The sequence below is a fragment of the Carettochelys insculpta genome, chromosome 5, assembly GCF_033958435.1.
Source record: "Carettochelys insculpta isolate YL-2023 chromosome 5, ASM3395843v1, whole genome shotgun sequence".
In the NCBI taxonomy this organism is placed as follows: domain Eukaryota; kingdom Metazoa; phylum Chordata; order Testudines; family Carettochelyidae; genus Carettochelys; species Carettochelys insculpta.
In genome coordinates this window covers 10,249,695-10,265,215 of record NC_134141.1, presented here as the reverse complement: position 1 = coordinate 10,265,215, position 15,521 = coordinate 10,249,695, and the positions used below count along the sequence as shown (strand labels likewise).

At 45.9% G+C, this 15,521-nt stretch overlaps 1 protein-coding gene across 1 annotated transcript in view; it reads right to left on the bottom strand.

Annotated features, from left to right (window-relative positions):
- Window positions 1-7,445: 7,445 nt before the first annotated feature.
- Window positions 7,446-15,521, bottom strand: part of GRIN3A (glutamate ionotropic receptor NMDA type subunit 3A) — a 75,932-nt gene continuing 67,856 nt past the window's right edge. Inside the window, exons 8-9 of the mRNA XM_074994030.1 lie at window positions 14,740-14,813; window positions 7,446-7,782 (exon numbers count right to left, since the gene is read on the bottom strand). Of these exons, the coding sequence (XP_074850131.1) occupies window positions 7,446-7,782; window positions 14,740-14,813 (411 nt within the window). The remainder of the gene's footprint in view (window positions 7,783-14,739; window positions 14,814-15,521) is intronic.

Sequence of the window (15,521 nt, the reverse complement as noted above, 5' to 3'; positions counted from 1 at the left end):
CAATCTTGATGTATGGATTCTTAATACACCTTTTTGTTCCTGTAAGGTTATCCATCTCAAGGCACTTGCAAACATCAAGGAATGAAATCTCCTTAATCTTCATTAGGAGGGAAGAAAAGCTTACTGAGTTTTAACAAATGGGGAAACTGAGGCATTAAAAGCCTGTGACTTGCTTAAGTTCTCTGTCTGTGGTAGCGATGAAAGAAGCTGTTGTGCTTCAAACCACAAGTGGGTTGTTCGCATTACCATTGCAGGGAGGAGATGCACTCGTGGCCCCATTGTGCTAGATGCTGTACATCAGAACAAAGAGATGGTCTGGCTCCAGGCACTTTAATTTTAAGTCCAACCACCCTTCTTTCCTTCTACCATCCTCTACCTATAAAATGCCTGGCTTTTTTGCAGAGATTTGCAGAAGAGGGGGTGTTTAGGAGTTCTGAAAGTCTCTTGTGATGCAGACACCCTGCCTGCAGTCACCAATAAAATACGGACTATCTCTGCAACAAACTTATTGTCGCAACCAGGGGAGACAGATTTGAACTGACAACGCAGAGCTGCAAAGCAACGTCCCATATCCAATCTCCTGAGCCATGTCCTCTTTTAAGACACCTATTTTGATGTTAAAAATCATTGTTCAGGAGTTGATGGGTGTACTGGCAGCTTCTGGCTTTGATGATAAAAGCAAAGCAGGTTATTTAAAACCATCAGGGTTTGTTTCACTCTAAAGGCTTGGAAACTCTTTTACTCTTTCCCTCGAGGAAACTGACATTTTCAAAGTGAGATTGAAAAAAAAATGTGCCTGTGAAGTAGAGTTCTGAGGCTGAGTTTTGAAGCAAATAAAAGTGTTTGGAATTACACTGGCGTTATGGATGGTAGTTACTGAAAAATGCCTAGTGGGGGGAGGTGGGCATAGAGCGTGGTCAGTGTTTATCCCTGTTTTTGTGGCTTCTGAGTCAATTGATGATCTTTCTAAGACACATCAATACAAAGTCAATCTGGGAACTGACCTCTGAACTGTGGTTTTATTTTATATCAACACAAACATATTTGCAGGCAGAACTTAGATATGGCATGAGATACAGTAGGTGCCTTCTCCTTGTTTGTGTTAACAGAAGTAAAGAAAGAATATATGGCCCAGAGACACAAAGGGAACATACATGTTGTTTTGGTGCAGTCTTTTTTTCAACCATCCCCCACTCCTCCTTTAACCAAGATTAAAGAACTATACTCTAGTGAGCAAGAAGGTGCTCTCTCTCTGGGAGACAAAAGGGTTTGCCCCACATCAGCTGGCAGTGCCCCAGGTCTCCCAAGTTGCAGGCCTGTGCTCTGTCCACTAGACCACACTGCCTCCTTTTAAAGGCAACTGTGTCAGTAAGTAGTGCATACACATGCTGGGAGAGGAGGAGGAGGGTGTGGTCACGACATCTGTAAAGCTTGAAAAATAGCCTTTTTTTGGTCGTAAGTTTTGAAAAATGGTTTTTAAAAGTGAGACATAATTGGCATTTTCCAACAATCTTTAATAACTGTTTAAACATTCACCCTCTTTTCTCTAGTTCCTGCCTTTTGTTAGGATCGTGCTTTCTTAGCTAGTGAAAAAATAGACCAGGGCTGTCTCCGGAACACTAATATGCAACCCCCCCATTACCACAGTGTCCAAGCACTCTTTTTAATATACTCGTGCTCTGGCCCACTATGTGAAGTAGGGCTGTTTTGCTTTGCAGGTGGGCAGCTCAGGGCCAGGCACACTAATTGACTTGCTCAAGGTCACGTGGGAAGTCGGAGTAGAGACTTGAATGTTGATCTCCTGAGTCCCACGCTAACACCTTGACCACTAGGTCATTCTGCTTCTCCTGCCGCTACCCTCTCCTTGCCAAGCTAAGCGGCTGTTTTGGTGTTGAATAATTCTGTACTGCAGCTGTCTGTCTCTGCAAAGGGTGGAGAAGAGCAGACTTAGTTCTGCAGAATCCAGCCAATGGATAGAAGGCCAATTCACAGATAAAGATTCTCTTTTTTGTTTTAAAACTGGATCCTGGAGCCAACAATTTTGCACCCAGATCTCCCTTTCCCTGTTTTTCTCTGCTGGCCTGCATGGAACATCCATTGCTAACAGCAGGAGCTGTCCATGCAGGGAGAGCAGCATATCGGCTTCCAAAGAGCTGAAAAGAGGCTTATGTTCTGCTGCTGGCACCTCCGGAAACACAAGTCTTACATGCTGAAATAAATCCTGGTTTGTGCAGACTCTGACTTTCATAGCTTCTGCACCCTGAGGCAAAGAGCTTACTGGGATTTAAAAGAAAATAATAACAAATTTCTAGCTATGAATAATAATAGCAAGAGGTAGATCCCACCTTGGATAACTTGGTATGTGCTAACATCTCTGATGCTTCAGGGCACTGTGCTGATCACCAAGCTGGAGCCCAAAGAATCCTGTTCCCAACTCCCAGAAGAAAAATATAATCATGCACAATGAGAGCTTTTAGTTAAAACCCTTTATGAAGAAACCAGTACTGTCCATTGAAAGAGGCTGGGTCCTAGGTTAAGTGCACTACTGGTCTGTACTCTGATGGCAAGCCCTCAGTTTGTGCATTTGTTAGGTAGTGCAATATGCTTAGACAAGGCTTCTCTCCATTTCTGTTGTGATCTTTTAATGAACGCACTGTGCAATGAGGAACAGTTTGATTTTTTTCAGTGGGGAGCGTTCTAGAACCAAGCTTCATGGCAGATACTGAAACTGCATGGAGTGCTCTGTAGGTCCATGTTGTATTAAGCATGTTAATGACTTACGTATTGCCACGAACCACAGACTATGTGCAACAAAAGGAGGAACAACCCCCTCAACCAATCATTTGGGGGTGATTAAAGTGAATCACTTAGGTCATAAACAACTCTAGGGAAGTACTGTCTCCTGGGGAGGCATTTGGTGTGAAAAGGCTGGAATTAAACTGAATCAAGGCCTACCTTCCGATCCAATGACTGCCAGGGCCTTCTATGCAAGGGGTGGGAGCCCAAACCCTTAGTGAGTGGTTGGAAAGACTCTGGCCTATTAAAACCCTGCAAGACAATTTCTGGCATATGCACTTTTTTTCCCTGTAATGCTTTTACCTTCAGAATAAATGTGCTTGCTCAGAAAAAGCTGTGGCACTTTGCAGGTGCTGGCAATCCACTGCTTGTAGACCTTGGAGAGAAGATAAAGCACAGTGCTGGCCTTTTAGGCAGATTGGCTTGCTGCAAGTGGTACAGGACGGAGCAGGCCAGCTTTATTACATTGATCAGGAAAGAGATGGAAGCTGGGAGCCTGGACCTTGAACTGGGTGCCCTCAAAGGACTAAAGAGAGGCAATACAGATTCAGTTAACTTAGAATTGTGATGCCTCCTAACCAGAGCTTGAATTGTCTGCTCCTTATACTTCCTTACTGCTCTGATGGATTAGAATAAAATGCTTCCAGCCTTTCATGTCTCTTTTTCCCCAAGTGCTCCTGTCTGCATTTGAAACACAGGTCCCAGCAAAGGGGTCATCATTCTGGCAGCATCTTGTCTGTGCACCCAGCAGGGCTGACATTTTGAAACCCGGGCTATGCTATGCCATGCTGTCTAGTCCTAGCTATGCTTCAGGCAGCTGTTTCTATCACTTCAGGCATCAGTCAGCTGCCTGGGATCATTGGGGCTGGGATGGAGGAAAATACCCTGAGATGAAATCCCCAGGGCAGGGGTGGCCAACCAGTTAGAGACGAAGAGCCAAACTAGCTGTGGATAGAGAGTAAAGAGCCATGTATTAGATATATATTTATCTATAGATATAGATATTGTATCTATTTATAGATAGATAAAAATATATAACTCGGCTCAATGCTGTTGCCCCCCTGCTCCCCCAGAGCCAGGCACTTCCAGCTCCCGCCTCTCTAACCCCATGCCCATTGTGCCTGGGACTCACTGGAGCCACCACCATGAGCTTCTTCTTCCAGGGGGTGGGGTCCATGCATAGAGGCAGTAAGTATTACCGGTGCATGGCTCCAAGTAGCAGCTGCATGATTCAAAGATCCGCATGGGGCTCAAGAGTTGCTCAGCCCTGTCTTACAGAGATCACTGCAGGATCAGGATCAGTGGGCCTGATTCTCTATAAATGTTTTTTTTATAAAGTACCCTTTCCAAAACAAAATTGAGTACCCCCAGACTTCTCTCACGTACCCTTTAGGGTATGTATACCACTGGTTGAAACATGTGGTCCTAAAGTAATCTGAGGTTTTGAAACAAGTGCCATTCAACCGGATTACTGTACCCTTTTCAACAGTCATTTCCTTTGCATACCACTTAGTTATATCTCACTTAAAAGCTACTTATCAAAATATCACAGTAGACTACTACTGAGAACTTGCTGACTTTCTACTATCTTATTATCAAAAAATGAATTGGCATAGAAATGTATTAACTTTTCAGCATAAGGCGTATGAAGCAACAGGAAAGTCATTGTCTGAATGAACTTTTAGATTGTAATAACTTGACTTTTTTTTAAATGTAGCTTGTTGTAAAACTAGGCAAATATCTACATGAGTTGATGTATCCCCTGGAAGATCTTGGTGTACACCCCAGGGTACTGGTACCACTGGTGGAGAAACTCTGCTCTATAGCATTGCACTTTGGGAGAAGGGCATGTGAGCGTTGCAAATGTGAATTGATGGCAGCTGACTGCACTGCAGGAAACCAAGCCTAACAAGTGTTGAATAACATCATCAGCCTCTGGCTTTACTGACTGTAGGCCCATCAACCTGGGTGCAACCTCCCAACACAGCACCTTAATCAAGGACCTTTGCCCTCCCTGTGCCTCCCAGAATATCAGTCAGTCAAAGAATGGCTTCGAAAAGCCTACTTGGATTAACAGCACTCCCAGCTATCTCCGAGACACCACTGACTTCCTGAGAAAACTGCAATACATTGATGACCTACCAGAAAACGCTATCCTAGCCACCATGGATGTAGAGGCTCTCTATACCAACATCCTACACAAAGATGGAATAAATGCTGTCCGGAACAGTATCCCTGATGATGCTGCAGCACATCTGATGGCTGAGCTCTGTAACTTTATCCTCACACACAACTATTTCAGATTTGGCGACAATATATACCTTCAAATCAGTGGCACAGCTATGGGTACCCGCATGGCCCCTCAATATGCCAATATTTTCATGGCTGACCTGGAACAGCGCTTCCTTAGCTCTCGTCCACTAACACCCCATCTCTACTTACGCTACATTGATATCTTCATCATCTGAACTCATGGGAAGGAGACTCTGGAGGAATTCCACCGGGACTTCAACAACTTTCACCCCAACATCAACCTCAGCCTGGAACAGTCCACACAGGAGATCCACTCCCTGCACACCACGGTGCTAATACACGATGGCCACATCAATACCACCCTGTACCATAAACCCACTGACCGCTACGCCTACCTTCATGCCTCCAGCTTCCATCCCAAACACACCACACGATCCATTGTCTACAGCCAAGCACTAACATATAACCACATTTGCTCCAACCCCTCCGACAGAGACAAACACCTACAGGATCTCTACCAAGCATTCTTGAAACTGCAATACCCACCTGAGGAAGTGAAAAAACGGATGAACAGAGCCAGACTTGTGCCATGAAGCCTCTTACTACAGGACAAGCCCAAGAGAGAAACCAACAGAACACCACTAGCGATCACCTACAGTCCTCAGCTAAAACCTCTACAGCACATCATCAGGGATTTACAACCCATCCTGGACAATGATCCCCCACTTTCACAGGCCTTGGGAGGCAGACCAGTCCTTTCCCACAGACAACCTGTCAACCTGAAGCAAATCCTAACCAGCAACTATACACCGCACCACAGTCACTCTAACTCAGGGCCCCAGCCATGCAACAAACCTCGTTGCCAGCTCTGCCCACATATCTACACCAGCAACACCATTACAGGACCTAACCAGATCAGCCACACCATCGTGGGTTCATTCAGCTGCACATCTACCAATATAATTTATGCCATCATGTGCCAGTAATGCCCCTCTGCTATATACATCGGACAAACTGGACAGTCTCTACGTAAAAGAATAAATGCACACAGATCAGATATCAGAAATGGCAATATACAAAAACCCGTCACTTCACTCTCCCAGGCCACACAGTAGCAGACTTAAAAGTAGCTATCCTACAGCAAAGAAATTTCAGGACCAGACTCCAAAGGGAAATTTCTGAGCTACAATTCATCTGCAAATTCGATGCCCTCAGCTCAGGCTTAAACAAAGACTGTGAATGGCTGGCTAAATACAAAAGCAGCTTCCCCTCCGTTGGTGTTCACACCTCCAGATCAACTGCTGGTTGCAAGCCTCACCCTTGTTGACTGAGCTAACCTTGTTATCCCCATCCTTGCTCTGGCTTATTTATACCTGGCTCTGCAGATTTCCAAGACCAGCATCTGATGAAGTGAGTCTGTGCTCACGAAAGCTCATGCTCAAAACTTTTCTGTTAGTCTATAAGGTGCCACAGGACCCTTCATTGCTGTTACAGATCCAGACTAACACAGCTACCCCTCCGATACTTAGATTAAGATCTCTAATTTCAGCTTACTCTGTTGTAAATAGATTGAGTGCCTGCCAGGTACGAGATGATTAGAGTCCTTCCACTTCTGGATGTGCTGTGCACAGAGTAATAATTCATTGGTTCTGGGGATGCCATGGCCTGTATTAAATAAGACATTTAAAACATTGTCTACATGGCACAGGTTGCAGTCCCAGAGGAGGAAGCATCAAGCATTGTTCCAAAGTTAATAGAAATCTCATTTAGAAAAAGATGATTTGGCTGATGTCCTATTCATTTAGCTGCTGAATGGCTTAAATGTCTCTACCTCTCCTCTCCCCAGCTGCAAAATCCAGGCAGTAATTGATTTCAGAGAGATTCCTTCTTAATAAATTCCCTTAAAATGACAGTTCTAATCCTCTCTTAGGTTAGGGTCTCCTGACTCTGCTTGGGTACTCCCCATAGAGGACTTATTTATAAATGGGCACCCAGTCCTTTGTCACTCAACAAACACCTCCCTCCCCAACAAGAGACACCAACTGCTGATGGTTTGTTTTTTTTTTTTTTTGTTTTAATTAATGCACAGAAAGGGCTAAAAAGAGGAAATTCCATGTTAGTGCCAAGTGAAGGAAACAGGAGTGGTGCGGTCTCGTGGTTCGCAGCAGTTTCAGTCTGAAGTGATCCTTTAGATGCTCATGAAGAGTGAGAGGTTCATTCTTATGAAAGAACCAGAATCCTTCTAGGAACCAGGAGTTAGTTGTCTGCCGCTGCAGTTTCTGTTCTGTGGGGTGGAGGCTTTATGAATAGCCTATTGCTCGTTTCAGTCCCTGGCCTCTTTTCTGGCATTACAAAATTGCATTGGAAATTGTACATGGGGGCTGTGGTGTGCTGGCCTAGGGCTCTGCAGTCCTGTTTGTTCTCTGATACTCCTCCAGCTCATTTTTTCGCTTCATGACTAACTGCAGCTCCTGCCTGATTGCTTGAATCTGCTTCTCTAAGTCCGTGAGCTCTTGGATCACTGAGGTCCTAGCCATATTCAGGGGGTCTGTTTTCCCATTCGTTGTCAGGGGTGCTGGAGTCTCCCCCATCAGCTGGGGCAGAGGTATTTCTTGGTGCTGTCTGAGGGGCACTTGGTTTTGCTCCTCCTCACTGCATAGATATTTCCGCCGGTGACAGTTGCCTGGCTTGGCAGTATTCCACACTGCATGCTGGCTGTTGCCCAGGTAGGACCTGCACAAAGAATCGCTCTTTAAAATGAATCAGTAACAACTGCAGAGGGGGCTTTTCATTAAGTCCTGCCCAATATCTCCGGACTGTGCAATATCCTCCATTAACTGAGCTGCATTTTGGGATTTCCCCTCCCGCATTTCAACTTATTACCCCCAAAGGCTATGTCTACACTACAGCGATCTATTGACAGAAATTACTGTCCGGAGATATCTACCGACCAAACCTCTTGAGAGGTTGTGGCCCCACATGAAAGCAGATCGCTCTGTTGACCTAGTCTATCAACAGAGAGTGGCTGGACTGCCCAGCCACGCTCTTGAAAGAATGGCTAGCCAGAAGCACAGCAGACAGGGCTGCCTGGTGACCCAGAAGCCCTGTCTGCTGACAGAGGGCCCCCCGGAGCATCCAAGTGGCTTTTTTGTCTACAGAATCTGTCGAGGAAGGCGTTCTACTTCATGGGGGAGGGCAGAAGGCTGTCAACAAAAGTACCGAGTTCTGCCAACAGTATGGCGACAGTGCATTTTTAGTGTGGACGCTCCGTGGGTTTTGTCAACAAACCGCTCTAGTGTAGACGTAGCCACTATTTTTTTACGGAAGTGCTGTGACTCCAAAAAGCTCAGGTAACCTGCCTGAATGTTAAGTAACCTGGCTGGCACAAATCGTTTTGGCAGCAGAGGAAGAACCTGAGCATACAGTATTTTATACAGAAGTTTTCACCTTCAAAAGACTTTAGAACAATTACTGACTGATCCTCCTTTGGCTGTGGTGAAGTAGGTAAATTCCATCGTGTTCCTTTTACAGATGATGAAGAGGTTCATTTGCCCAAGGCAATAGTGAATGTCAGAGCAATGACTAGATCTCAGAAAGTCCAGGTGCTCAAAGCCCTTCTGAGATCACTGAACCACATACCATGCCTCTGAGGTGAAACTGATTCCTAAGCTGCTAAATGGACAAATAAGGAATTTTTATGTATTGTGGCTCCCGCTGGCAGAGCTGGGAGAAATTTACAGTGGCCCTGCATCTTGGATGCTGTCACAGGGCATCATAAAAGATCAGACAAAGCTCATCTGCCAGACTTTCTAAGTGCCTGGAAGCCATGGTGGCACAAATACCAGAGAACTTCAGTGATTCAGTCTGGAATGTTTCCACGCTACCAAAGATGCCTGCTGTGAAACACACTGATTTGCTAAATGAAATCTGCCTGTGCACCCAAGTGACGTACCCTAACAGGAGAAATGAGAGGGTGAATCATTCTGAAACTGAAATCAAACTGAAATCCAAGATTCCTCAAATCTCCAAACATCGTGAGTTCCTTGATCCAAATCCTGATCTAGATCTGACTTTTATAGCTGGCTCCTAATTCTGATAACAGAAAGAACCAAACCTCTGTGTCTGAGCACCCCCTGGCCTTTGAGGCATTAGAAATCTGGAGCCTGTCTGCAGTTGGGTGATTCTGAGCTAACCTTTAATCTTAATAAAACAGCCGGTGAATATCTGGAACATGGAAAGAGCAGAGTACGTCACGCTGCCCTGTGACAAGATCAACACTGAGAAGGGCTAACAGGGATGGTCCTAACTTGCCAGCTTTGAAAAGGAAAACTGGCCAGGGACTGGATAGCAAATGGTGTGAAAAGTGAAAGGCATTTAATAAATTTCATTTCTTTCCTTTTGTCAGTTCATTTAAACATGCTCCTCCCAATGCTCTTAAGCTTTCCTGCCAATGCTAACCGTCCCTCCCCCCACCAGGAGGAGCCAAGAACAGGGGGAGCTGCATGTGGAGTAACTTGGAGGTGACAAACCTCAGGCTGCGAGGAATGAACAGGAAAAACCAGGCCTACAATGGTGGACGTGTCACTGATGGCAACCTGCCTCCAGTGTGCTCCCTATCCAGCCAAGAACTTTTCCCAGTGCGCTTTACTTTTACCCTCTTGCCGCAGTATCATAGAATCATAGAATACTAGGACAGGAAGGGACCTTGAGAGGTCATTGAGTCCAGGCCCCTGCCCTCATGGCAGGATTAAGCACTGTGTAGACCATCCCTGATAGATGTTTATCTAACCTGTTCTTAAATATCTCCAGAGATGGAGATTCCACAACCTCCCTAGGCAATTTATTCCAGTGTTTGACCACCCTGACAGTTAGGAACTTTTTCCTAATGTCCAACCTAAACCTCCCTTGCTGCAGTTTAAGCCCATTGCTTCTTGTCCTATCCTCAGAGGCCAAGGAGAACAAGTTTTCTCCCTCCTCCTCATGACACCCTTTCAGATGCCTGAAAACCGCTATCATGTCCCCCCTCAATCTTTTCTTTTCCAAACTAAACAAGCCCAGTTCTTTCAGCCTTCCTTCATAGGTCATGTTCTCTCGACCTTTGATCATTCTTGTTGCTCTTTTCTGGACCCTCTCTAATTTCTCCACATCTTTCTTGAAATGCGGTGCCCAGAACTGGACACAATACTCCAACTGGGGCCTAACCAGCGCAGAGTAGAGCGGAAGAATGACTTCTTGTGTCTTGCTCACAACACGCCTAGTAATGCATCCCAGAATCATGTTTGCCTTTTTTTTTTTTTTTTGGAAGGGAAGGGAAGTGGTCCTGACCCATTTCAGGCTCTAAAACACAGTGTGAAGCCATCGTTGCTGATTACACCCAGGCATAAGTGGATAGGTGACTACTGTGCACTCCACTTCAACATCCCAAAAGCAGCTGGGAGCCTTGTCCTGCATGGTAGGTGTGTTTAGGAATAGTACTCACAAGTGACTGCCTCTTGCAACCTGGCACAAAAAGAGCCTTCCCGGGGCTCACTTGCTGCTGCTGGCAATGGTGGGGAGTGTGAGGATGGGATGACAGTAGTCGCCTGTTATGAGCTCCCCCATTTAGAGCTGGAGGTTAGTGGGTGCAGTGCCAGAGTCCAGCGTATGATGTTCACAGGTCAGGGCCTACATCAATAAGAGGCACCTCTTCCAGCTCAGGGGTGGGGGAATTGAGCAGGTCAGCAGGCAGTGTTCAAAGAGCCCTTCTGAAAGCAATGGCTGAAGGACATATCCCACAACCCTCCAGGGAAATACCACCACCACAATGTGAGGTATTTCCAGCACTTCTCATCATTTCTAAGACAACAGCCTCCTGGAGGAATAAGCAAGTGTTCTCATCGAATTAATCAGGGAGCACAGCACCGCCCCTTCCAACATCAGGACTCATTACAGCTGTGCTCCAGGTTACTGGGAGACCAGGGTTCTGTCCACAGTGCAGCTGAAGCCACCATGAGCACAAGCAGTTTTCAGATGGCTTCTTGCTAGCAGGGTTTTAAATAGAGTTGACAAAAGTGCTTTTATGAAAAATAAATAAATAAATATGTCCTTTTTGTGAGTTTCTTCCCCCTTAACCATCCTGCGTGGGCATCACAGCCTTGGCTGTGGAAGAAGATGGTTAATTTGCACCAGTTGGCTTCTGCAAGCAGCTTTTGCCTCTGAATGACGTGCTGTGGAATTTATGAAGCTTCTGTGGAGTCAAACTACACTTGTTAGGGGGAGATGATGGAAGCGTGTGGCCAGCAGAGAGATACTGTGCATTTACTTACTTGTATAGACACACACTGAGGTCCCTGTGGCTAGGCCCTTTCAGAGACAGGAGACACCCCTTTTCAATTAGCCCCACCTGGGGCTTGAAAGGAGAAAATCCCAACAGAATGTGGTGATGGCTGCAGAGTAGAGGAAATGAGTGGAGACAGGCTAGTGGAGAGCACCAGGTGGGCAGAGGCCTGTGGAAAGCTGTGGGCAGGAAGACCTGGGAGGGGACTCTTGAGGAAGGAACAGAAAAGAATCCCAAGGCTTCCAGGGGGGACTGAAGAGAATCAGGAGAAGAGCAAAAGCTGAGCCTGGGGGCTGGGCAGAAGAATGCTTGAAATTAGAGGGGAGAAGGCAGCCCCAGAACAGGAGATGCTGGGCCCAGGTAGAGAAAGCTTTGTGTTTGGTTTGCATTTCCATGAAGGAATGGATTTTTTTTGTTTCTGGCTTATACGGGGGTCACATGATGTCTACAGCATATCTATCTGCCTAAGCAGCCGGAAAGGCACAAGTGGCTGGGCTGAGTCTTGGAAGCTCAAAGGCAAACCGAGTCAAGGTGGCTGCGATGGTCCGTTAATTTGTGAGGAGCAGCTCTGAGACTTTGAGTTCTGCAACTTTGTGCCTCTGTGCTAAACTGCCCAATCACAGGCTGGCTGGAGCTCTCAGGGAAGTCAGGCAACCTGGCCTGAGATGGATCAGGTAACTCTGCAGCTGGTCCTCATCAGATGGCTGGAGTCTACAGACATGCCTGAGAAAGAGTTGATTGAATTTTATAATAGATTGGGAGGTTCCTCTAGGAAGGAAAGTACAGCAGGAGACCACTCCTGTGGCAGACGCTAGAGAGTGGCTAACCCCGGGCAACAGAGGGGGACTATCGACCCATTCTGTGGGAGTGGAGGAAGGACTCCAAAGAGGAAGCCCTGAAGCTCAGTAGCTTGGCTAGGAGCTGGGCCTCCAAGGATAGAATATGGAGAGTCATTGCTGTATGAGAGAGAAGGGTAGCCCAGGAAAGGCAAAGGACATTTGTGGTCGATTTCATTTCGGGTTTGTTAGTTTGTTGCTCAAGGCCAGCCTGCCTGCATGGGAGGGTGCTGAGGGGCCAGACACAGCATATTGTGGAGGCTGACCTTCCCTCATCTCTCAGTCAACCTGTTATTTTATTCTTGGTGTCCTTTCAGTGGCCCCCAAATGTAAAAAGCCACATGCATGCATAAGCACATTGATCGTGGTCACACAGAGGCTCTCTCCAGGACACTCTTTGTGGAGATTTTGCATGTAAGGGGCAACAGCCCTATCGTGACCTCTGTCTACATCTGCACTTCTCTGCAGGAAAGCAACCTTGGCATGTCAATCTCCTTCCCTAGCACTACCACATCAAAAAGATGGTATTATGATTTCTGTCATTAGATGGTGCTGTTGCCCTAAGGCGATAGTCTATAGTACAGATAACGGTGTGAATGTAACACAGGTAGACAGACTTATGCTTGCTAGCTTTAATCTGAGCGATGAAATAGTGGCATGGGCTAGTCACATCCATATGAGCTCACTAGAGCCACTAGGCTGCTGTCCATGGCAGGGTGTATTCTGCTACATCTTCACTGCTATTGTTACTTGTGCTAACTAGATTAAATCTAGTGCACATGTGCCTGATGTTACAATCCCAGGTTAGGTCCATAGATGGCTATTAGCAAGGGGTAAGGTATGGTGCCTAGCCTTTTGTTGAAGGCGGGAGATGGATGGCAGGAGACAAATCGCTTGATCATTGTCTTTGGTTCACCTCCTCTGGGGCACCAGGCATTGGCTACTGTCGGCAGACAGGATACTGGGCTAGATAGACCTTTAGTATGACCCAGTATGGCCATTCTTACGTTCTTATGTTCTTATCTTCACTTGCAGCCTACATGTACCCATAGTCTTTCAAATTCTTCATCTTAGTGTAGGAGCAAGTGCTTAGGAAGATGTGCTGTCTATGGGTATGCAAGCTTCCATGTAGGCACAGCTTCGGCAGCCATGCAGCTGTGCAAACAGGAGGGGAATCTACTCTGAGCTGGTCCCTAGTTAGAATCAATGCCTTAGGCAGCATCGTTCCCTGTGAGCTGGGCTGAGCTGAGATTCCTGAGAGAAGTGATTGCTACTATTTGACCATTCATTTCAGGACTGGTATATATCTGTACACATAAGACTATGTGTGGCAACATAGGCTAGTGAGTGGGTCACATAAGTGGCCATCCATCTCAGTGGGCCACCACAAGATTGTCGTAACCAAGACAGTCTTGTGGGATAGGGAAGTTTGTGCTAGCAGCGCTTGCGTACCTGGAATTTGCAGAGTGTGCCAATTCCACTGGAACAGCACCTTGATTGGACGCAGAGGGAGCACATGGCTCTCGCAATGTGTGCAATCAGCCTGCAGCTCAAAGCAAGGGTACGTGAAGTAAGTGTGTGTCACTTTTGTAATATCAGTAGGAAGAAAACCAATGTGGCTGAAAACCAGTGGAATCTGGCAACCTTAAGTGAGGGCAATGGTAAACCACCTGTCTGGCGGGCCACACACAGAATCCCAATGGGCTACATGTTGCCTACCACTGATGTAAGGCAATCCCTGGTGCTCGTTCTCTACGCCAATCAAGCAAGAGCTTATAACTGGTATCTGTTACCTCCCGTGTTGGTTCAACGCTGTTAAGCGATCCTGAAGTACCTCTCTAGGCGTGAGCCTGGGCAATTTTTTTGGGACCCTGGGCTGCCCAGATGGCAGTGTCCCCCTCTCGGCTTTACCGATATAGTCCAAAGGAGAGGATAACCTCTACGTCTGGTACCAGCTCAGCTGCAGGTGTTGCTGGGTCAATGCCAGAAGTTGGCACAGAACCGCCTTAGCACTCTCCTCCGGATTTTCTGTCAGAGTTTACTCCCTTAGCCTTGCTCCTTCCCAGGATAACCCACAAGGCAGACATATCTAGATTCCTAACCATTGATTCCTTCTTAATGGGGAACCCAACCTGTAAGGTCCCAGAAACCTGTTATGGTGTGCAGGGGGAAGCACTCTTGTCATAACAGGACATTGCTAACGGAAGAAGAGGCAGTGGTATTTATGAAAGCTCACAACCAACAATAAGCAGGAGGTCTGATACTGAGTTTTAGAGGTCTGATTGCAGGGTGCATAAAATATTAGGACATGTATGTAGTTGTGTATTAAACTAATAAATATCAGCTTTCTGCTTCTTTTTGGGTATCCACAAAATTGCAGCCACTGGCAATATCCTTGACTGATAGTCCAAGTACCACTTTTCTGCTTGGTTTATCTTGATCGCTAGGAGACATTTAAATTCACAGTCAGATATCCAGTCCCAACAGATCTAGTTCCAAAATAGGCCCCTTTTAATAATAGCACATGCAACCTCTTACCTCTTTTCTACTCGTTTTGTTGTGGGCTGGTGTTTTTCCTCAGTGAATGAACTGTTTAAAGCACGATGCAACCTCTAGAAAAAGTGGAACAGGAGAAATTAAACATAAGAGAGAAGAACCCTACATATGGGGACAAACAACTGTTTTTGTGGGAGATCCACCTGAAGGTGGCGTTTTATTATGCACATACAGGGCTACAAACATAATGTCCAGCTCATAGTGATTGTCATAAAGTCTCCTATTTCTGGAGCAAGAGTAGATGATTTCCTGATGTACACTTTTTCGACTTTTTACCGCCAAGTAATGTATCTGTTAGATAAGATAAATATATTTCTCCTACTTTATTACAAACACAATGCCAAAGGAGGTGAACCCACATTTTTATACATGGATAGACAGCTTGGGAACCAACTTACTGATAAAGAGGCTATTCCTTAGAATTTGTACTTGTTTGTAGCATATTAACATTCAAACTGTCCCAAAGCTTGAGGGGTTTTGGTTCAGGCTCTTTACACAAACGAGTTGGGTTTTTTTTTTTAAACTACACATACTGAAAATCAACAACCCCCCTTTCATAGTTTAAGCATGACAACAGTTCATCTATAAATACTAATTTGGACCTTCCAATAGTGACTCTCAGTCCTAAGGCATCCAGATGAGGTCTTTGCTGAAATGCTTTCACCTGACTGGTGACCTGTAAGAAATGCTCACAGCCATTCTCCTTTTACAGCTTGTTCTGTGCTGTTGGCAAAATTCAACTTATTGCAGCGCTACGGCTCTCT